The sequence below is a fragment of the Grus americana genome, chromosome 8 (genome assembly GCF_028858705.1).
Source record: "Grus americana isolate bGruAme1 chromosome 8, bGruAme1.mat, whole genome shotgun sequence".
Taxonomy (NCBI): Eukaryota; Metazoa; Chordata; class Aves; order Gruiformes; family Gruidae; genus Grus; species Grus americana.
The window spans coordinates 33659668-33681658 of NC_072859.1; the positions used below are offsets into that span (position 1 = coordinate 33659668).

At 45.3% G+C, this 21991-nt stretch overlaps 1 protein-coding gene across 3 annotated transcripts in view; it reads left to right on the forward strand.

The window, feature by feature from the left end:
- Positions 1-12712, forward strand: part of ROR1 (receptor tyrosine kinase like orphan receptor 1) — a 168312-nt gene extending 155600 nt beyond the window's left edge. For all 3 annotated transcript variants that reach the window (XM_054834225.1, XM_054834224.1, XM_054834226.1), the window contains 4 exons: positions 261-578; positions 1476-1721; positions 6014-6225; positions 9991-12712. In XM_054834225.1, coding sequence (XP_054690200.1) covers positions 261-578; positions 1476-1721; positions 6014-6225; positions 9991-11415 — 2201 coding nt within the window. In that variant the 3' untranslated portion in view covers positions 11416-12712. The remainder of the gene's footprint in view (positions 1-260; positions 579-1475; positions 1722-6013; positions 6226-9990) is intronic.
- Positions 12713-21991: the final 9279 nt, after the last annotated feature.

Below are 21991 nucleotides of genomic sequence, written 5' to 3' on the forward strand. Positions count from 1 at the left end.
TATAATTAGGTTTGGGGTTTTGGTAACGTGCTTAACATTAATCCCATGTTGAAAACCAGATGTATTTTCTCTGTCAGCGAAATCAGCGTCGTTAATAACTTTTAATGTAATTAGCGCTCTGTATTTCTGGAAGGCCCGTTCATCACCTGAACATCTGAAAATAATAGTCGCAATGGGAAGTGAGGGTTATACTGGGAAGGCAAGAGCACAGGAATAAAATTCCCACCGGGTCAAGTAAAATCCTTTTGTATATTTTACAGCTGCCTTCACCATGATTGGCACTTCCAGCCATTTGTCGGATAAATGCTCCCAGTTTGCTATTCCTTCGCTGTGCCATTACGCCTTCCCCTACTGCGATGAGACTTCATCGGCTCCCAAGCCACGAGACCTCTGCCGCGATGAATGTGAAATTCTGGAAAATGTCCTGTGTCAGACAGAGTATATTTTTGCAAGGTCTAATCCCATGATTCTGATGAGATTAAAGCTGCCCAACTGTGAAGATCTTCCCCAGCCAGATAGCCCCGAAGCTGTCAATTGTATCCGGATTGGGATTCCAATGGCAGATCCCATAAATAAAAGTAAGTTAAAACCGCCTGTGCCTCCGTGCAAAAAACGCCGTTGTGAAAAGGTTGACTGTAAGGGCTTGCGTGTCAAAGTTGGAGCTAGAGCTGGGCTTTGAAAGCTCGCAGGCGCCGCGCTCTGGAATTACCCGGCTCCCGCACTTCTCCCCTACCTAGTCCGGAGTGGGTAGAAATTCAGAAATACTTTTTCAGTTTTTTTTCTTTAGCTGCCTATGGGCTCGCACTAAATGCTGTTGATTGGTTTCAGGTCTTTTCGAATTAATATGAAGTAGAAAACAAGGACAGTGTAAGCATTTGAATACTGAGGAACGTTGTAGCTTCAGCCTCCCTGTCCTCGCACAGCAGCCGATGGGCTCCAGCAAGACCAGGGGTGCAGTGTAGGGGTGCTTGTCAGGAGGAACATCTGTAGGGGCCGGGTCCGTGGCTGTCCTTGTCTAACACAGCCAAATTTTAGACCACAGCTGAGATTATTCTTTGATCAGGCTGGGCTGCAGCCTGTTCACAGCCCTTATACATCTGAATAGTCAAATATAAAACGTGGCTCCCACAAATTCTCCACCTTCATATGAAAATAATGGTTGCAATTCAGGTTCCCACTGTAGTTTTTACTTCTTTTGTGTATCTTATATTAAAAACGCTTGGCATAAGCTGTTTTCATTACAGAAGCATAAGCTTTAAATCCTCCCAGGAATGTGAATCCAAAGCAGGCCCTGCGTTATGGCCACAGCAAATTGGGAGCCCGTGCTCCCAAACTGGGTTTCCCGGCCCCGGGCCAGCAGCAGCGCGCTGGGGCTGGGGGATGGCGGCAGCTCGCCGCCCCCGGGTGCTGCGGCCGTCTGCCTTGCCGACGCCGGCTATGGCTTTGGGGTTTTATTTCTTTATTTTTATTTTCAGATCACAAATGCTACAACGGCACAGGAGTAGATTACCGGGGGACGGTGAGTGTGACCAGGTCGGGGCGGCAGTGCCAGCCGTGGAACTCGCAGTACCCCCACACGCACACCTTCACCGCCATCAGGTACCCCGAGCTCAACGGGGGCCACTCCTACTGCCGCAACCCAGGGAACCAGAAGGACGCCCCGTGGTGCTTCACCTTGGATGAGAACTTTAAGTCTGAGCTTTGTGACGTCCCGGCATGTGGTAATTACTGGCCTTTTTTTACCTTTCTCTTTGGAATAAAGAGGGGAACCGTTTTGTCACAGCCATACAGCCGTCCTGCAAAACAGGAGCTCAGGGGAGCTGTGCCCAAAGTGTCTCTTAGGAATCCCTGAAAAGAGAGCTCTAGGACAGGCTAACTACAGAAAAGCAAACACAGCAGCCCTGCCCCGAGGACGCCTTCGAACATTTGTTGCCCGTGCAGCTGGCAAAGTGGTGGCAGGAAAATATTTTACTAGGGAATGAATACCTGAGCTCTCCCTCGAAGGTGATGAAGCTGCGGCACGTTACCAGCCCGAGCGTCCCAGGCTTTCCAGGTTGCCGTTACGATCAGTTCAACTCCTGAGTCCAAATTAAATCGGATCGCAGAAGTGCACTGTTGACGCTGATCCACAAAGTGGTTATAAAACGTTCTCCATTTCACTTGGTTTATTAAGAGCCATTTTAATAAATGCAAACCTCGCTTAACAGAGCTCAGGCCTTGTTTAAAATACAGAGATGATCTTGCCAGATCCTCTTAGCTGTATTTTAGGTTTGTGTTTACAGAACCACCCTGGCTGCATTTTGGTTTTGCAAAATGAACAAAAATGGAGATTCAGCTCTCATTTTATTCTGCTTTTCTGAGACCCGGGGGAAGCGGATGGAAGATCTGAAGAAATGGTCCCTAATTGTTCATCTGCATTTAAAAATAACAATATTGATAGCACGCCAAGAAAAAAATACAGCTATTTGCATGGACATGCCAAAAATGCACCCAGAAATGTTCTGGAAATTCACGGTACAAAGTTTCACACAAAATTTTATGTTGCCTACAAGTTGTCACAGTAACATTACCTTTCCCCTTGGAAAGGAGATACCTTTTGATGTTACTGTTCGATAGCCAGAACCAAATTAAATTATTTCTGGTTATGGTTATGAACATTCCTGCAGTGAGACATGTTCGGAGCCTGCTCCAAAGTCTTTTTCAATTAATGGAAAGATGGGAATCGATGCCAAAATGGGATCTAAATTATGTTCTTACTGAAAGAGTAGATCAGGGGAAAGGCAGACAGTCTGGGCTACATCATGTGCATCTCAAACCTTCTCTAACATTCATATACGCTTTTTTAGAGCCCTGTATCTCTTCTGCTATTATTTCAGTGCATTTAACTTCTGTTATTTTTCTTGTTAATTAGGCACAGTGATAGACTGACTACACAAGAATAGCTCAAGCTATATAAACTGTTCTGAAGATCTTTTTCAGCCCTTCAGTACAAAAATCTGGATCCGAGTAGCAGTCAGCAGGACTCCCCTTAGCGTACTGTCGGCTCTTGGCTCTCCACGCCGGGAGCTGCACGGCTGCAGGCGCAGACGTAGCTCAGCCCCAGGGGGTTTCGGCAGCTCGCTTTGGGCAAGCTCAGGGGTCTCTGCATGTCCACCGCCAGCGATGCTGTTGAGCTTTCTGTACTCCACTGCACTGTCACTGTACGACCTTTCAGCCATGTGCATTTGGTGTTGCCCACAACTTCTGGATAATTGGGTAATTAAGAGCTGGGAGAGGGTGGGGGAACGACACTTGCCAGGACCCCTCTAGATGGGCTCTGAGATCCCAGGACTGGTTCCGTCTTTTGATCTGAAATAACTGAAAGCGGGACGCTTTTGGACGTGTTGCCAAAGTCTCTGATTTGAACGTTTTACTAGATAATAAATGAGATAGGTTGGCTGGCTTGAAGAATTCCTGACAAGGATTTTAATTACCTCTCACCACTGCCTTAAATGGTACTCGCTGGGTTTTATGGCATTATTATTCTAAATACAGACAAATAGAGCTATATCAGGTGAGTAGTAATTTGATTGTTAAATGCTAATCTGCATATTAAACCCAAAATACCACGTGGGACTTGCATTCTGCAGGTTTTGCACTGGCTGAAAGAGCCGTTTCAGGCACATTTCAATAAGCATTGTGCATTCTGCCTCACCAGGACATGCCTACATGGGAAATGGATTTAATTAGGGTGGCTCCCAAGAAACCTATTAACCTAATGAGGCTTCACGGCAGGGGCTGCTACTTAATAAGAATAATAATTCCTTTTGACTGGAATAGCTCAGGTGATGAACTAGTGCCCAGGTCTCTGTCTGCCTCGTGCTGATGCTTTCTTTTCCTTTCTTCAGCTGTATCTTTCAGTTGTCTCGCAAGCCGCAATAGATTCGTTTCATAAAGGTTTGTCAGCCCGAATATAGGAAGATGTGAAACACGGAGCAATTCGAGCATGAGGCTTAGCAAAGACAAATGTAAGAAGGTTTTGAAGGAGAGGGGAGAGGCACTGGTTGTGTGTCCGTGCTGGAGGGCAGCAGCTCACGAAGCAAACCCGCAGTAGGTCCACGCTGTAGAGCTGGATGTTCGCTGAAGACAGGGCGAGAGCACACGCTGCCCTTCTGCTGCGCACAGGGAGACCGTAACGGGAATGGTCTTTAGTCCTCTCTTGTTTCCCAAAGGCCATAGAAACATTTGGATTACCTCTCCTCTCAATTAAAACCGAGATGGCACGACTTAATCTAAAAAGAATGGTCCAAAAGGAGCGTGGGGGGGAGCAGAGGGACAGCGTGAGCCTGTAAGAGGAGAGGGGTTATGCAAAGTGACATCTAGAACCATTTGAACTTTGCCTCTGTCACAATTTGAGTCAAACCCAAGCTTCAGATCAAGTTCATGTTTAATTAAGGGCGTAAAAGATATCTGTGTGGGCTGCTAAGCACTTCTACAAATCCAGCCTGGAAAACACAGACAAACAAACTGAAATGACCCTGTAGGAATAATAAAACGTTCCCTGTTCTGCCAGAATCCACTAAGCCCGATGCTGCCGCAGACACTCGCCGTCTCCCTTGGAAACAACCAGGCTATGGCCACCGGTCCCGCAGCTCGAGGTGATCTTCAAAATTCCCAGAGTGCCCTATAGTTCGTGTGTTAATCCGTGCGTAATTACACCTTAAACTTTATGAATGCTCCTGGGAAATGCCAGAGCAAAGCAGGCTCCAGCATCCCCGTGCCCAGAGCAGTCCAGCTGGAAGCTGTGTCCCTGTCAACGCAAGCGGGTGCTGCGTGAACACGAGGACGTGAGCTCCTTCCTGCAGCCCCTCTCTCCTCTCCCACCGCACCTTTGCTCTAAGCGTGGTGTCTGTGAAACCAGAGCCAGCTGGACGGAGGTGGACGGCTCACGTCCCGGCTGTGCCTTGCTCGGAACCGGCCGAAGAAGGTTTCGTGTTTCTAAAATTAATCCCTCGCTCCATAGCCGTGAAGAGAACGATGTGCAGAGGGAGCAAGTATTGCAGCTAGCGTTCGCATTCTGTTAAATAAACCGGCTTCCCAGCCTCCTCCGGATCCTTCGTTTTTATCCCTGCTCCAGCTTTCCTTCCAGCTCTCTTGGCTGCATCCTTTGTGCCAGCGTTTGCCACCCTGCTCCGATGCCATGCTATTAGTGTGTAGTTGGTAGAGGGGTGGGTTTTCCCACCACTGAGGACCAAGTCCTCAGTGGGTAGGATTTTTCTTTTTAAGGTTATGCTACAGCTTTTGTCTGTGTTCAGACTTTTTCAACCCCTTTCCTGACTTCCTGGGGTAAAAACCAGGACTGTTTTCTGTATTTCTTGCCATTTCCATGCATTTCCTCCCGTTTCCCAAGTGTTCTCCTTTTCTTCTGCTGTAGACTCCCTAATCGTCCTGCTCCTGCACCTAAAACTAACTAGAAGATAAGTTTTCAGTTGCACGTGTTGGTTGTTCCAGTGCCCTGGGTGGCCACACAAATGCTTTGCCCAATGCTAGAGGAGATGTTGAGAACAGGAGACTGGAAATAACTAGGTGGATAAAACTCCCCACGTTTTTGTTGGATTAAGAAAACTATGGCAGAAAACCTGATGTACATCTTAAAATAAGGAGTCCATAATCCCGCCAGAGCCTTTTTTCCGTAAGCTATTTTAGGAATTAACTTTCCGGCATTAGACCATTACTTCATTTCACCCCAAGCAATTGCCACCTCACAGGATTCAGCTATTTCACAACCATAAGTAGGTTTGAACTGACACGCTGCAGGGAAATTGTTCCTGGCCATTTCATGTTCTTACAGAAATGTTACACAACAAAATTAATTGCTCTGTTAATACTAAGGAAATAAAACAGCATTCAAGGTGAATTGCAGTAGTATTACCTGCATGTTTTATTCTTCTTAACACTTCTAGCTGACCCAGGGATGTATTTGACTCTGTGGGATACTTCATTGTTTTGGTGTTTGGTTTTTTTTCTGAACCAGATTATAAGGATTCCAAGGAAAAGAATAAAATGGAAATCCTGTATATCCTGGTGCCAAGTGTTACTATTCCCCTGGCCATAGCCTTGCTCTTCTTCTTCATCTGCATCTGTCGCAACAATCAGAAGTCATCCTCCCCTCCCGTGCAAAGACAGCCGAAGCACGTAAGAGGACAGAATGTGGAGATGTCGATGCTCAACGCCTATAAACCAAAGGTAATCCCTCATTTCTGCTTCGACATTCGCTGTCTGTAAAGGCAGAGTGAAATGCTTTGATCAACTCAGCGCTGAAATATTAAGCTGATTTCCAGCTTGCAGTTTCTGCTGGTGCCTTTAGCTGTGATTTTTGTAAGGGCTTTTCTCAGCAGCAGTGTGCTGGACCTGTGGAGGTAATGCCATGTGTCATGTAGCTGGATAAATAGGAGCTGGAGGGGGTTTTTTATAATAAACCAAGCAATCCATTACTGAAGCCTCTCTAAACTACCTCATTTAAGGTAGAAAGTAGTGCAGATAAAGATGTGATTCAGCATTTTCTCAGGAGAGTTTTTTCACGGGTCTGCTGTAGTCATACGTCATCTTTCACTCCGCTGAAATCACTTTGGAAAGATTTGTTCTGTGTTTTTTCAGGCTTAGCCATTCTCTCAGTTAAAAAGAGAAATTACCGAAACAGAGCCTCAAAAATCTGCCTGCAGTTCTGGCCAGCACAGCTGATGCATAGCAGCTCTTGTTGCTGGTATTGTTTTGCTTCACTGTAGTCCCAGGTTCATGAAGCGTTTTTAAAAATCATTTAAGATTTAAGCGTGACTAACCTAGAGCTCCTTCTTTTTTCATTTGCAAACCTGCCTTCTGCCACCTATGGGCAGAATGCTGCCCTGCAGAGAGTATTTGCCTTGTTTGTCACCCCATGCCGCGACTTGGCAGAGATTGTTCTTTTGAAGCATTTCAGAATTAAAATCAATATCTACGAGTCATTAGAATAGAAACTGTGTAGACTGAGGACCTGAAACAGTCAGACGTGCCTTTGAGTAAGCTGTTATTTTTCTCAGAAAACGACATGGCAAAATGATTCCAAATTTGGATTTCAGTGAGTTTCAGCAATGCGAATTCTAACCTTCAGATATTGCTGCCGTAGGTATTCTTTCGGCAGAGCTAATCACTCGGCATCAGGAAAGGTTACACTTGCACTTCAGGACCTCTGCTCTCCATCTCTGAATAAATTCCGGACTAGTTTCCTTTTTAAGTTCAATAAAGGAGCTATGGGATGCCGCTATTGCTTTCTCTTAAATATCAAGTTTATAGAATTAGGTCATAAAGAGTTAATTGTGGCAGCCTAGGGAAAATGATACAGGGAGAACACTACAAGGGGCAGGGATGGATGGAGCCGTGCCACCCAGGCACCACTCGCAGTCTCACTGTGGCAGGGACAGACGCAGAAAGTTATTGCAGAGGAAAATTCCAGCTCACAGAAAGTGTAGGAGACTCCTTTTAAGTCGGCGATAAAAGTAAACCCGCCGTGCGGCTGTGCCGGAAAATGCAGCGCTGCTTTTGCCCGTGAGTAAGACAGGCTGCACACAGAGACGTGTTTGCACGGCGTCATGCTAACACTAGGATTCCTGGTTTAAATAGCGTTCCAGGCACGGGGCGCTGGTGCCGTGATGCCACAGCATGTCTGTCGTGCCAAGTGGTCAGACAGAGTTGGGTCTGTTGTCATATTTTAATTCCTCGGTCTCACGCGCGCTGGCCCAGTGAATATACCTTGATTTTCTTTTCGAGTTCTTGAATTCAGCTTTCGCGTACGGCTTAGAGTAGCTGCCCATCCAACTGCTGGTAATAGCACAAAAAGCGTTTAATTAGGCAAGTGTCAAAACTACATCTTGCATCCAACCTCCATGGAATATTTTGTTAAATTTGGGTTTGCTTCTTGGTCCCCCGTTCTACTAGGTATTTGGGGTACAACCCTGGCTAAACTGAAGATAACGGGAATGTCAGCATCGCGTTAATGAGGTCACAATTTCCACCTAGACTGCTGACGCGCTGATGCCTTACGCACACAGCGTAGGAAAGCAACTTGCCCAGAAAAGTCTGCAAATACAGACCACGCTGTTTTCTTTTTATGTTCAAAGTCATATGCTGCAAAAAGCTTTCCATCTTCTTTATGCTAATTCTGTCTTTTCCCAGTGGGAAACCCAGCTCTCCCTGTCTCAAATGTTTTGATTGCCTTTCAAACAAAATTTTAAAAGAAAGGAAGTAGAATCCTATTTTTAAATACTGTATCCAGTATTAATGTCAACTTTGGGTAAAAGCACGCTTAGGCTTCAAGCTCCAACTGAGGTGGATGTGTGTTTGCTCGTCCAAATAAAAACGTTAGCATTTCATCCAAAAACCTGTTTCAGTTTTAAGGGCTTTTAATTGCCTTCAAAAATATAATAAACTAAGCTCGTCTTGTCATTCACCTAATGGAAGGAGCCGATAAAGAGATAGAGGCGGTGGGCTTCGCTCTTACCGCTCTCCCTTTGTACTCGGTTTACTTTGGCGTGCTGCCTCCTATGTATTTTACACTTCTTTACATTTTGTACACCGATGTATGACAAATACTTGTCAAACAAAAACTAAGCAGATTTATAACCGCTTAACTTGAAATGAGCCCTTCCTGCCAAAACTTTATGACTTCATTTTCTTTCATAGTTTTCCACTCTGTTGGTTCAAACAGACGAACCCAGCCTCAGGTCAGACAGAGGTCATTTCACTTTCATTACTAAAATATAATTTACAATATGCCAGACCTAAACAAGTTTTAGCCTAAAGGATTTGTATAATATAAACCATCTGTTCCTCAGCAATATAGCTAATTTCCTGCCATCACCGTACAGTCTACTGGCTGCCTGCTTAAATGGCATTATTATTATTATTACTACTACTATTATTATTATTATTATTATATTTGTCTAAAAGTCGCAAGTGGTCAATATGATTAGAATTCATTTATTCTAAAATGTCATTTTTTAAAAATGTCAGTTCTTTTCCTATATTGCCACTGTAAAGCTGCCGTTACATTATTTCGGGAATGCGAATGCTAATGTCTACACTAATTTATAAAACATAGATCCCAAACTCATTAGCCTTAACTTACTACCTATGGCTATACTGAGGACCCTAAATGAGTGAGTTTGGCTGTAGGTGTTACAAGCACGCGTGGAAGCTACCGTCTGAAAACTTCTTTATGGCCTAAGAGCCAATACACGCACCCAGAATAACAACAGGGTTTTACAAAAGTTTGCCTTTCTTCTTTGACCGTTATCTCATTTTTCCAGCTGCCTCTGTCCTGCATGTTTCAGGACCGAACATTCAGTCAAGCGTGAGCAGAAACAGTCTCTACATTGAAGGGTTAATAGCAAAGTCCAGGAAGAATTTGCTACAAAGACGTAGTTCTTAAAAAACCCCCACTTTTCTGCTAAAAACTTTCAGCCCTGGCCCAGAAAACGCTTCAGCATGTGCTTACTTAAAGTACGTGAATTGCCTCAATTCCTGAAATTAGTCAGATTCAATTTTAAATATATAAATGCCCAAGCCCACGTATAGAAATGCCTTTGCTGAAACGCTGACAGTTCCTGCATATATTTACATCTAATACTTACTACTTTTATCTGGTCTTGTGTAGAGGGTAAAAAGTAATTCTGAATTTAGTTTTGGAGCACGGTGCACAGAGATGAGGCGGCACTCAGCCCTGAGCTTTGCTAATGTGGGGATGCTGGTGATACTGGTGATACTGGTGTCACTCAGGCTGTGATGGGGCCTGATGCCATCGCACCAGTGCCGCGTCTCAGGGCTGAGCAGGATCGTGTCCAAACGGATATGCGTCCCAAGGAGTTCCTCTGTCGGTCTGCTTGGCTTTCAGACGTCCTCTGCCAAAAGATCTTTTAATTAAAAATATGTTTTCTGTCCTGTTTTTCTGACATGTTTTTGCTGTCATTTCTTTAACAGAGTAAAGCTAAGGAGCTGCCCCTGTCGGCTGTTCGTTTCATGGAAGAACTGGGTGAATGTGCTTTCGGCAAGATCTACAAGGGACACCTCTACCTTCCAGGCATGGATCACGCTCAGCTCGTTGCTATCAAGACACTGAAAGACTTCAACAACCCCCAGCAGTGGGCAGAGTTCCAGCAAGAAGCATCTCTCATGGCCGAGCTCCATCACCCGAACATCGTTTGCCTCTTGGGCGTTGTGACCCAGGAGCAACCTGTCTGCATGCTTTTCGAGTACATGAACCAGGGAGACCTCCACGAGTTTCTCATCATGCGATCGCCGCATTCAGATGTTGGATGCAGCAGCGATGAGGATGGGACTGTAAAATCCAGCCTGGACCATGGGGATTTCCTGCATATTGCAGTCCAGATTGCAGCAGGGATGGAGTACTTATCGAGTCATTTTTTTGTCCATAAAGATCTCGCCGCTCGTAACATTTTAATTGGAGAACAACTTCACGTGAAAATTTCAGACCTTGGACTCTCGAGAGAAATCTACTCGGCAGATTATTACAGAGTTCAAAACAAGTCTCTCCTGCCAATTCGCTGGATGCCACCGGAGGCAATTATGTACGGCAAGTTCTCTTCCGATTCCGATATTTGGTCATTTGGAGTTGTTTTATGGGAAATCTTCAGCTTTGGACTTCAACCGTATTACGGATTTAGTAATCAAGAAGTCATAGAGATGATCAGGAAAAGACAACTGCTGCCATGCTCTGAAGACTGTCCTCCCAGAATGTATAGCCTGATGACAGAGTGCTGGCATGATCTGCCATCCCGGAGGCCACGATTTAAAGAAATCCATGCCAGGCTGCGCTCGTGGGAGGGTCTTTCCAGTCACACTAGTTCTACTACCCCCTCCGGTGGGAATGCCACCACTCAAACGACTTCCCTCAGCGCGAGTCCGGTTAGTAATCTCAGTAATCCTAGGTACCCTAACTACATGTTTCCAGCACAAGGTATACCACAAGGCCAAATCGCCGGGTTCATCGGACCACCAATACCTCAAAACCAGCGATACATCCCCATCAACGGGTACCCGATTCCACCAGGATACGCTGCTTTCCCGGCTGCCCACTATCAACCCCAAGGCCCACCCAGGGTGATCCAGCACTGTCCTCCTCCAAAGAGTCGTTCTCCGAGCAGCGCCAGTGGGTCGACTAGCACAGGTCACGTCACTAGTTTGCCGTCTTCGGGATCCAACCAGGAAGCAAATATTCCTTTGCTATCTCATATGTCAATTCCTAGTCATCCGGGGGGAATCGGTATCACAGTTTTTGGAAATAAAACTCAAAAACCGTACAAAATTGACTCAAAGCAGTCTTCCCTACTAGGAGACTCCAGCATCCATGGACCTAATGAATCTATGATTTCAGCTGAATTGTAAATAAGCGAGGCCTTTGTAAATATAACTATTTACAATACAAACTAGAAAGTGGTAGAAAAGATTTATATTCAAATATTTTATTAAAGATTCTTCTGGTTGTTTAACAGACATTGCAGCAAGTATCTTCTGTGAAGTTTAACTGCTTAACAGGATGGGCAGACTCAACCAGACAAAGATCATTGTGGTATGAATACTCAGCTTTGGCAACGGACGCGTTCTTTCTTTCAGTGCCACCGACAATTCAAAAAGGGGAAGGGGGATTTTTTTTTTTTTTTTAAATAAAAACATTTTATCATACGCTTTTTTCACAGCTTTTTAAACCTCTGTTGTGGCTTAAATCACAGAAACTTTTTTATACTGAAAACATATTTTAATATTTGTCTCTTTTTTAGGAGATGCAAATATTCGGAGATCTGCTGGGTGTGCAATTTCAGTTCCAATAGATAGTTAAAATATTTGTAAATTTTGCAGTCAAGGATTATGTTTCAAATATGTGATCTGAAAGCTGAATAAATTACTTCAGGTAGGATTTTGGTCTTTTGTTAAGTTGGGAGTCTGAGTTCAGATTCAGACCAAAAAAAAAGTCATTTATATGACAGCACAATAGCTTGAGTTATCAACTTGCAGTCTACAACAATCATCTGCTATTGGCTGCTAAAGACGGCTGGAGTTCTAAGAAATTGCCTTAAAGGAAATGAAATTAAAGTGTTTTAATTTCAGAACCTGAATCAACTCATGCAAAGATAACATTTCCTAATCTAGTAGTGAAAGCAGAAATTTTATATCCTTTTGTTGCTATGCAACTGTTTAATGGAAAGGCTCCAAACCACGATTTGATATATGACAATCAGTTTTCCCGGGAATATTTATTGTTTCAGATCAATGTGTGATTTCAGTGACTCTGACTCCAGTAACCCTGACAAAAGGGGAACTCACATTCCACCACGCAGCAAATCCATTGATAGCAATTCTGTCTATCGCTTCTAATAATGTGAATTAGTGTTAACTTTCGACTTTAGAAATACGACATTTGTATAATTACTAAAAATTCATTCAGGTATAAGCAATCTAGGCTATTCATTTGAAACCACTTTAATGAGTTACAAAAGTGCTGTGTACGTGACGGTTTTTCACAGGCTCGTTTTTGTACTGAAGAGTATTTTTATTGTACACGGAACGAAAACAATCTTTTTGCTCGGTTGACAATGTTGTATAATATGACTTTATTTTTATCTTTTTGCACAAAAGTGTGATAATGTTTTGTACAGCAGAAGTGAAAATACATCTCTGCATTTTATATCTTGGTCTGTTTCTTTTTATTTTTAACCTGATGTAGATGTTCTTGAAATATATTATGGTGATACTCAGCCACTACCTTATACAAATATTTTTCTTTGTTTTCACTGCATGCGTTTAATCACTGTATTACTTGATGATTGATTTATTAATTATGGGCATTTCAATTAGGCGAGCATGAAAATGTAATAACAAAGGCTATTTTATAATTAAGATATGTGCATTTTTGTATTTCACATGCCAGAGATGATATTAAACACTGATTATTTTATGCTGCTGTTTATTAAAACATTGTTTTAACATAAACATATCGGTATTTCCTCCATCTTGGTGTAAGATATCTGAAAAGTTTTGTAATTGAGAGCGAAAATCTGCTCACTCGGCTCAGGTAGGGAGTCTGCTGAAATGCTCACTTGGATGGGACACGAGAGTTTTGCGAATAATATTTTTTAAAGCTTTATGTCGTGCTGCATCGTATGAATTTTCATGGTACGTTGTGCTGCTGCAGCATCCGGAGCCGTCAAGCTTCCTCTCCATTGCACAGGCGTGAAACCGTACTCGCGGACTGCGAACGACCTGTAATGATGTAATGAGGACTTCTGTGACTTCTGAGATACTTTATGAACCGGAGATGTCAGCTGCCGTGTGGATTGAATTTACGTCTGGATCGGTAATGACAATATGTTACATGTTAGCTAAAATTTAGTTTTGGCTGAAGATTCGGGCAATAATTAATCTTATTAGCTCCGATATCTGCGTCAGGTTATCGGACTCAAATGCTAAAAATTCCCTGTTGAGCAGAGGTGTTTTGCAGGACCGGATGAGAGATTTTTTCTCTGAGCCGTAGCTGTTAACACAAGCAGAGGCTGGGGAATTGCTCTTTCTCACTTAGGCACGTACACAGCTTTGCAGCACTCGCTTGGCATCTTGTATTGTCGTTCTCGATCCGTCCTTTCTCCCATCTCCTCCTGCGTGCTTTTCCGAGCGGTTGCATCGGTGCAAACATTTCTTTTGCATCAAATGCACTGAGAAAGAAGAAGCCTTTCCCCCCCCCCCATTTTTCCTATGGGATTTCTTAGCCTGTACCGTTAAGGGCTTGAAATTTCAACAGTGGCAGTCTAAAGACAGTCTGCCCCTTCATAAGCACCTTGGTTTGAGAAACAGAAACTCTATGCAGCCAAACACGTCTGTGGTCCTTAGGTTTTGCTGTTATTGCAAAATCTGCAGTAAAGAAGACGCTGTAGGTGAAGTCAGTGGAGAAAGGAGAGTCTCTGCGCCACAGTTGACACACAGACATTTGCGCAAAACTGAAAAATTGAGATATCGTGACCAATGATATCAAAGTGTTTGCTCATCGCTGTCAAGCGACAGCCTTCAGCGAGTGAACGTGTGAAGAAAATGGAAGGATCTTCAGGAGGTTCTCCTTTCGTCTGCGCAGGCTGGAAAAGACAGCCGTGGAACCAGCTCACGAGATGGTCTCTGCCAGTCGGGATGACAAGCGATGCGCGTCCCATCGGGTCCAACCTGAACACATTAGGCAGGATGCCGTCATTCAGTTCGGTTCTGTACAGACGCACGTGAGCCGCACTCGAGTCAAACCTGCCTTGCACCAGGACTGCACGCGCTGAGCTCCCGTGGGACGGCCGCCTCGCGCAGGTAAGCTTAGCTGTGAACGTGCGTGCTCAGCTTTAATCACCCTGATAGCAAAGCAGTTACCTAATGCTTACTGGAGCAGCAACGGGAGTCGTAAAATAGTCCCCAACACACTTTGTGGTTTTCTGTTAAAAAACCAGGAGCTACGGCGCAAGCCGGCTCCCAGCTCAATTTAGGGGGTTTCCTTTATTTCAAAGTAAGCCGGGTCCTTAAGGTTAAAATATTTTTAGACTCACAGATGTAAACCAGGGCTGAACAATACACCTGAAAACTCTGGCGGAGACCTCTTCCTGCCCTCCGCTCCCTCTCTCCGCGGGTGACGTTTGTGAACTGTGAGGCTGAAATCACAGCCTGGCTCTCACAACCTGTGCACCGGGAGCAACGGGAACGCAGAGAGGCAGGAATCCATCGGGGAGAGATTAGAGGGGGAAAATCTTCTAAAGACCAATTAGATAATGTGGAAAATACGTGTTGTCAGAAATGAAGGAATTACTCCTCAGGAGGGAATGCAGACTTACAGATGAAAGCTGGTTTTGTGGCGAACGAAGGAAGAGGGACTTTTCCAGATTCCTAATGGTATATGCTAGAATCATCATCCCTTCTTCCTTCGAAGAGATAGGACAGCCAAGACTGTTGGAAATGCAGTAATGGATTGAGAAGCTCTAGAGGATTGGAAACAAAACTGAATAAACACTGGTTAGTAAGCCTTCGATCTGGAGAACCTCATTCTCTCCAGGTTAGCTTATATTTCTGTGAAAGAGAATAAATATTTGCTGATTTAAAGACCAAAATGCAGAGACCGAAATGGATGTTTGTATCCTTTATTCCCACAGAGGAGTGATTGTAGTGGGGTCCTGCGTTCTCTGGATTGAAAGCAGAAGGTAAAGCAGAGAAGTACTTGTCCAGAAATCTGGGCTGGAAAACTCAAAAATGCCAACATATGTTTATCCAGAGCACGAGAAATTATCAAAAAGAAATCTATTACTTGCTTTGCATGACTAAGGATATCCAAGAAGACTGCAGGCTTGGAAAGGCTGTGTTAGATTTGCTCGTTGTTCCAATACTGTTCTGTAACCTGCCTTCTCCAGGAGGACTTTAAAACGTCCACCTAACTCAAAACACTCCTGATGGTCCGGCAGGCGACACAAAAGCTCTCTCAAGTACAAACACACGCTGTTCCCTGAGGAGCCATTCTGCGGGACGAGTACCTTCAGCATCTCTTGGCTCCAGTTTCCGTATTTATCAGAAGGCATTTGGCTCCTTGGCAGCAGGATTCACTCTTTCCAGTATGTCTGAGCATTGTCTTTGCCTCCTCGTGGAGTCATTTGACCACAGGATCCCTACCTTCTTCTGTTTCATACCCTTAGGCCTAGCTTGGTCAAGGTAGGCTCAGACTAGAAGAGAGAACGTAGCCGGGACTGGGTAGTGCTGGTGGGAAGAGGGTGATGGGCTAAGCCACCCTCCGGCCTTGCACACCAGGTCACACCAGGCGTTAGGTACGTCAAAGCACTAAGGTAGCTCTGACTTTATCATCCACCCTCCCCGTGCAAGCATAACATACAATAACTGGTTAACGGATATTTATTAATTAGAAATTCATGAACACGATAAAGCTGCAAGCAGGCAGAGAGGGGTGTCTACACGTGGCAAAGATGGTAATCTCATAGGAAGGCCAGTTTGGAAAAAAAAAAAATAATCTCATTGTTCCTCATGGCTTGGGATAAAATTCACCAAAATCCACGGAGTCTTTGCACTGATTTTAGTGGTGGCTGCATCAGGCTTTCTACCTTCTGGAGAGTCCTTAGGAGTTTTAACGAGCTTGATGAAACCCTGAACCTTCAGTCTGTACCTGTGAGAAATGTGGTCTTGCAGCACGAGTTCACAAACGGTTCTGATGCACGCAGTTTGTTATACAGCAGGTTCCCAAACCAGCAAAAAGAGACATTAACACGTTTGTGCAAAAGAACAATTTTGTTCAAAACCTGACTTTTGTTCCAAAGTACTACAATAAACAAAAAAGGGTCAATTTTTTTATTTGCCTGAAAAAATGACAGCATCTTTACTGTATGTTACAATATTTTAACCAGTATTTCCGTAGAATATGAATTCATCGTTCTGTGGTCAGGTCTCGTGAGCTGGTTCCCTATGGTTGGGGAACGGAACGAGCGGCCGTGCTCAGCTGAATTTCACCTCTGGTTCTGCTGGAGAACCTCGGTGGAAACCCGAGGAAGCTGATGGAGACCAAACATCTTTTGGAGAGGCAGCACCAGCTGCATTTTGGAAGAGCACCTCCTTTGTGTCCGTAAGATCTGCGTACTGATTCCTAAATTCCCTTCCCTAGATACCACAACGTCTTCGTGCTACGTAAACGTGCACCTTTGTCCCAGACATTTCTTTGGCTTGAGCCAGAGCCAGCACATTTCTTCCAGTGAAAAGAGAGTAGCCAAACGATTCTCGGCTGTTGGACTCGGCGGAGCACGGCTCAGCTGAGGAGGTCTGAGGGTGCTGGGACCGATCCTAAAGCATGTAGTCACCCAAACCACATCCTCGAGCTCTGTGAGAGCGTGCTTGCTTTTGGCTGCATCCTCAGGGGCTATGGGGTTTTTGTGGCCCCACGGCTGCTCTCCCCGTGGGCCTGAAAGCCTCTCTTCAAGATGTGATGGTTCGGGGAATCCGAGAGGCAATTTTTGTCTTGCTGTGGGCTGTCTTTTATAGGAGGAGAGAATATTGCCCCCGAGTCAGTCACCCTCTATCCCATCATATTTCTTCCTGTTTGATCTCTTAAAGATTAAAGTTCAGTATATTTCAGGACAGTTATATTGCTGAGGTAATATAAAATTATTAAAAACAGAGAGAGAGAGACAATATTGTGACTGCACATCAAAAGCTCTTTAAGACAAAGGAGGGAAAATTGACTTGAAACTGGAATTATTAGAAGCATCTGTGGTGTCCTTTATTTTCCATTTAACAGCGCAACGCACTTTGGAATGGGGTCTAACTGTTTCGGACTGGCAACCTGGTGGTGCCTTAATTTTCGGATTTGTACCCTAAAATCCCGTGGTTCATCTGCTCCTGCCGAGGGGACCAGCAACCGGTGGTTCAGGAGTTGGGCCCTCAAGACACAAAGGAACAGTTTTGCAACCTGTAGCCTGCGTGAAGAAGAACTTGGGTTATTTTTTTGTTCATCTGAGGAATTTAAAACAAAACAGAAATACCTATTAGATTCATGAGAAGCACGTGAGTTTTTAAACCACAAGCGGCGCGTGGGGTACGATGCACATATGTTTATATATGTGGGTACATGTATCTATACACACTCAAATGTTTAGGTACTTCCATAGTTTTAAAAAAAAAAAAATCCAATAACATTTTGGAATGGTAACTAACAGGAACAAGAGAGGTTATTTTGGGTCAGCCCCGAGCTGTGGAAGGCAGAAAGCGCTGCCTTTACGGTGTGGTCTGTGAGTGATGGGTGAGGAGCCGGGTGGCCGGAGCCGTGGGGAGCATCCTCTTCCTCTCCGCATGGGATGGAGCGGCCACCGCCGCGGTTCCTGGGGGTACGGGCACGTACAGGGATGGATCCTGTGGAGCTGCAGAAGATCGACAGTCCCTCTGCGATGTACGCCTCGCGCCAGGGAGGTATGGCGCAGGAAAAGGTGGGCTAAGTCCGGGTCTGGGAAAATGAGGTGGACATCTGAGGGAAGCTGGGGAGCACGGGTGAGGCAGCGAGGGCTGAGGTGGGAGCCAAGAGAATGGGGAGGCAGGTGAGGAAGACAGGAGGGTGGAGGAGACAGGGTGGATGACTGCGGGGGGATGAGCACCGCAGCGTGGCGGATGCGAGGGGATGGGAAACGAAGGTGGGGGACCTCTGCAACCAGGGAGGAGAGTGAGGACTTCCTGGTCCGGAGGGAGAAACACTGCTGGGCCTGGTCACAGGGAACGTGGCCGGCATGACCCTCCGAGCTCCCTCGGCAGCTGCAGGGAAGACGATCGGCATCCGAAGGCGTCTCCGCGGCTCAGCGCTGGTTCTGGTTTGTCTCACCTTGCTTGTGCAGGGCTACGAGGTGGGGACTCGGGCTATCAGGAGCCACCTTACAAATCATACTTGCTGTTCTGTTGCTGTTACGTTTCAGAGCATATTTTCTTGTCTCTGAATACTTTCATGCACCAGAATCATAGAATCACGGAATCCCAGGCTGGTTTGGGTTGGAAGGGACCTCACAGCCCATCCAGTCCCACCCCCTGCCATGGGCAGGGACACCCTCCACTAGCCCAGGTTGCCCAAAGCCCCATCCAACCTGGCCTTAAACACTTCCAGGGATGGGGCCTCCACAACCCCTCTGGGCACCCTGTTCCAGTACCTCACCAGAACTTGAACGCTTTATTTTTTGAGAGGCAAATTAGTACTTAAAGGCAGTACAAAGGCTTGGCAGAAGCTCTGCTGAGTATCCCCTGCTGAACTCCAGGCTCCTGCCGGTAAGACTGTCCCAAAAGTTTGCACCTTAACTTTTGCTACTCCACCTCAGCCGCTCCTCCCGTACGGTGGCTCTCCTGGCTCTGCACATGTTCTGGCTACGCATGCAGTGTCCAGAACAGAAATCCTCCCTTTCCTCCCAGGATCTACCAGGGTCTGGGACAGGCTCAAACCAGCACGTTGCTATAATTCCTCCTGCATCATGGCGTGATTCATTTGGACTTCTACGGGCGCAGTATAGGAGGCCAGCTGCCGGGCAGTGTGAACCTAACTCTTGTTTACCATGAATATGCTTTGCTGTGCGTTTGAGCAGCTACTTTGTTGGGTGGCCACGGTTGCCTTGAAAAATACCTGTGCCAGTGCAATAAGGCTATTGCTAGTCAAGGAGAAGGAGGAAACGGAATAATTAGGGTTTTAACATAGTCAGAAGTACAGCCGTGGCTGTGGACAGTCCTGTTCGTAGAGATCTGTACAGAGTTCGCTGGTGAGCAGGAGCCATGTGAGTGCTCCTCTTCCTCTGGAAGGTCACTGCCTCTTCTCCCTTGGCTCCCTGAGAGCGGCTTGCAGAGCCTGATGATTCCAGTAACAGCTCCCGTTAGGAGTTCAGGCTGTGCAGAGGGCAGCGGGTCCCAGCGGGAACAGCAAAACCCCTGGCCGAGTAGCAAAACCCTTGGCCAAACAGCAAAACCCTTGGCCAAACAGCAAAACCCCTGGCCAAACAGCAAAACCCGCTGGCCGAGCAGCCGTGCCGAGGCTGGGTGGGATGCTGAGTGTGTAAAACCACCATTAGTCCCAGCCGTAAAGCGGTGTACGTGTCGTGTGTGCTAGCATTTCCAAGAGGTCAAATCCAGGCAAACTAACTTAGGAGCATTAGAGAAGACACAAATAAACAGATGGTCTGGACACTGTATTATGGTGTCGCAGGAAACAGTGCCAGAAATGGAATAATTATTCCAAAGTAGATGCACATAAGCTGTATCCAAAGATAGTTGGCATCAAATGGATTAGACATTTGATAAAAAAGTGAAAGTTACTTTTGTATGTGGGCACGAGTTAGTTTGTGCTGAAAAAACCTCTGGTCCTAAGGAAGCTAGTCCTCCTAAATAGCCAAACCATGAAGATTGCACAAGAAGCCATAAATCTGGCATTTCCTAATTTCTGAGTGCTCAGCATCGCGGCATAAATAATACTCCTTTCAAACATTGCTTTGTAGGCAATTTCTTTGCAATATAATTTATGTATTTATTTTCTTATCTGGTAGTTAGTCTCAGCCCTGAAAATATGCAGACCACTTAACAGAGCAGGATCAAGTCTTAACGCTGTTGTCGGTTTGCATCATACACGAGCCGCCGCGGTGCGTGGCGCGATGGCTGGCTGGGGTGCAAATGCTGGACTGTTCCCCGCCGGTGCAGCAAGAAGGGTGGGGTGCTGTTTCTCCCCCATTCTGCTGTTGCAGCAGCTGGCAGGGGCATGGGGAGAGCCCGGTTTGCACGTCGTTGGTTTTCACCGTGCTGACCGTAAGGCGGTTGTGTTTATTGACTGCTGGCTGCTTCATGAGGGCTTGTTCAGCTCCTCAAAATGATGCTCTGCCCAGTGACTTGTGGAGGGAGGGTGGCAGGAACCCGGCTGACGGTAGCATCCGGTTCCTGGTTTGGTCCTACAGTGATTCAAAATATTTAGGCTGTCCTTAACATGAGGTGGATGCTCTCAACCTAACAGCTCTCCGCCACGGAGCAGAGGAGGACAGAGGCACCACATTGCTATGGCAATGGCCACGGTGACACGCTGTTAACTAGAAGCTCAGAGAAGAATGTGTGAATTCCTGAAAAATCAGAAAGAACAGAGCAGAAGGGGGAAGTTAACGGTCATGGGTCACCTGGGTAGTGTTGCCATATCTCTCTCCAGGATAAGAAGCAGGGACGCCTTCCAGGTAGGACTTGCTGCATACCACTGTTCATTTTATCAGTGCCTTCGTCATCAAAATTTGTCAGACTGAAATAGAACAGGCTGGTAGGAACTGTTGAGCTGTTGTTCTAGCCTGGCCATTAAACGTCCAAAAGTCTTGGACAAATAAGAAATTGTAACAGGTTTTTGCCAGGACAGATTTTTTTTCTGGGTAGACAAATGAGAACATATCTGGGAAACCATGCAAATAGTCCCATAGACAGGAAGTCTGCAGATAGATAGGTTTTTGAGTCATTTAAAATTACAAGATATACAGGGCAAACAGTAATGATCCTTTAGTGCCTAGCAACAAAGCTGTCCTATCTTAAAAGTTACACAGCATCTGAATGGTTTCCCTTCGGGCAGTGGCTCGGTATTGACAACCCTGAGAAGTGGAAAGCTAAGTTAACCATAAATGACATTTTACTTGCATTCCGGGTAGGGAAAAAGACGGCGGTTTACATGTCTTCTCTGTCAGAAAATATTAAAATATGCTTTATACGGTGGTTGTGAATCTTAAAACACAAACTCCTGGATGACTCCTGAGGTTGGGTAAATAGGATCTGTTGGCCGTTCTCTTTGCTAAGAGGAATCATTTCTTTTCACTTCTGCACTTCTTCACCAGTGGCTCTTTTGGCAGCTCCTTAACTCTGATGAAAACAGATAATGAAATGAATGACTATCCTTGGAGTTGTTACCAATGCTAATTTTTAGATAGACCAGGCTAACTGCCTCCTTTGATCTTTATGCTTTACACTCTTTTATCTTGTGTAGAAGTCAACTGCTCAAGAGGCATGGACCCACCCAGGTCTCTGCACTCAGAAAAATGCTTTAAAGCAGCTGATAATTTTAAGTTTTCTGAGCCGTCGTATTATCAGTCTTGATCAAGAGTGTTGGGACGAGTCTTAAGACAAGTGGTAACTCATCTGGCACACGGGCCTCTAGGTTTCAGATTTACTGACCCCTCTGGGTTTTTATTGTTTGTTTGGAGGGGTTTTTTTAAAGACCAATTAATCCAGATTTTTTTTTTCGTGGAGCACTCTTTGCCCTTCTTTATGTCTTCATTTCTCACTGCCTGCCATCACTTTAAATGATACTACACTCTCCACTCATGAGTATGTCTCCCAGGTGTATGCATGATTTTCCCAGACAACTTCATATTGATTATGAGTAAAAGGAATGGCAAAGGCCCATACCACTTACGGCTGT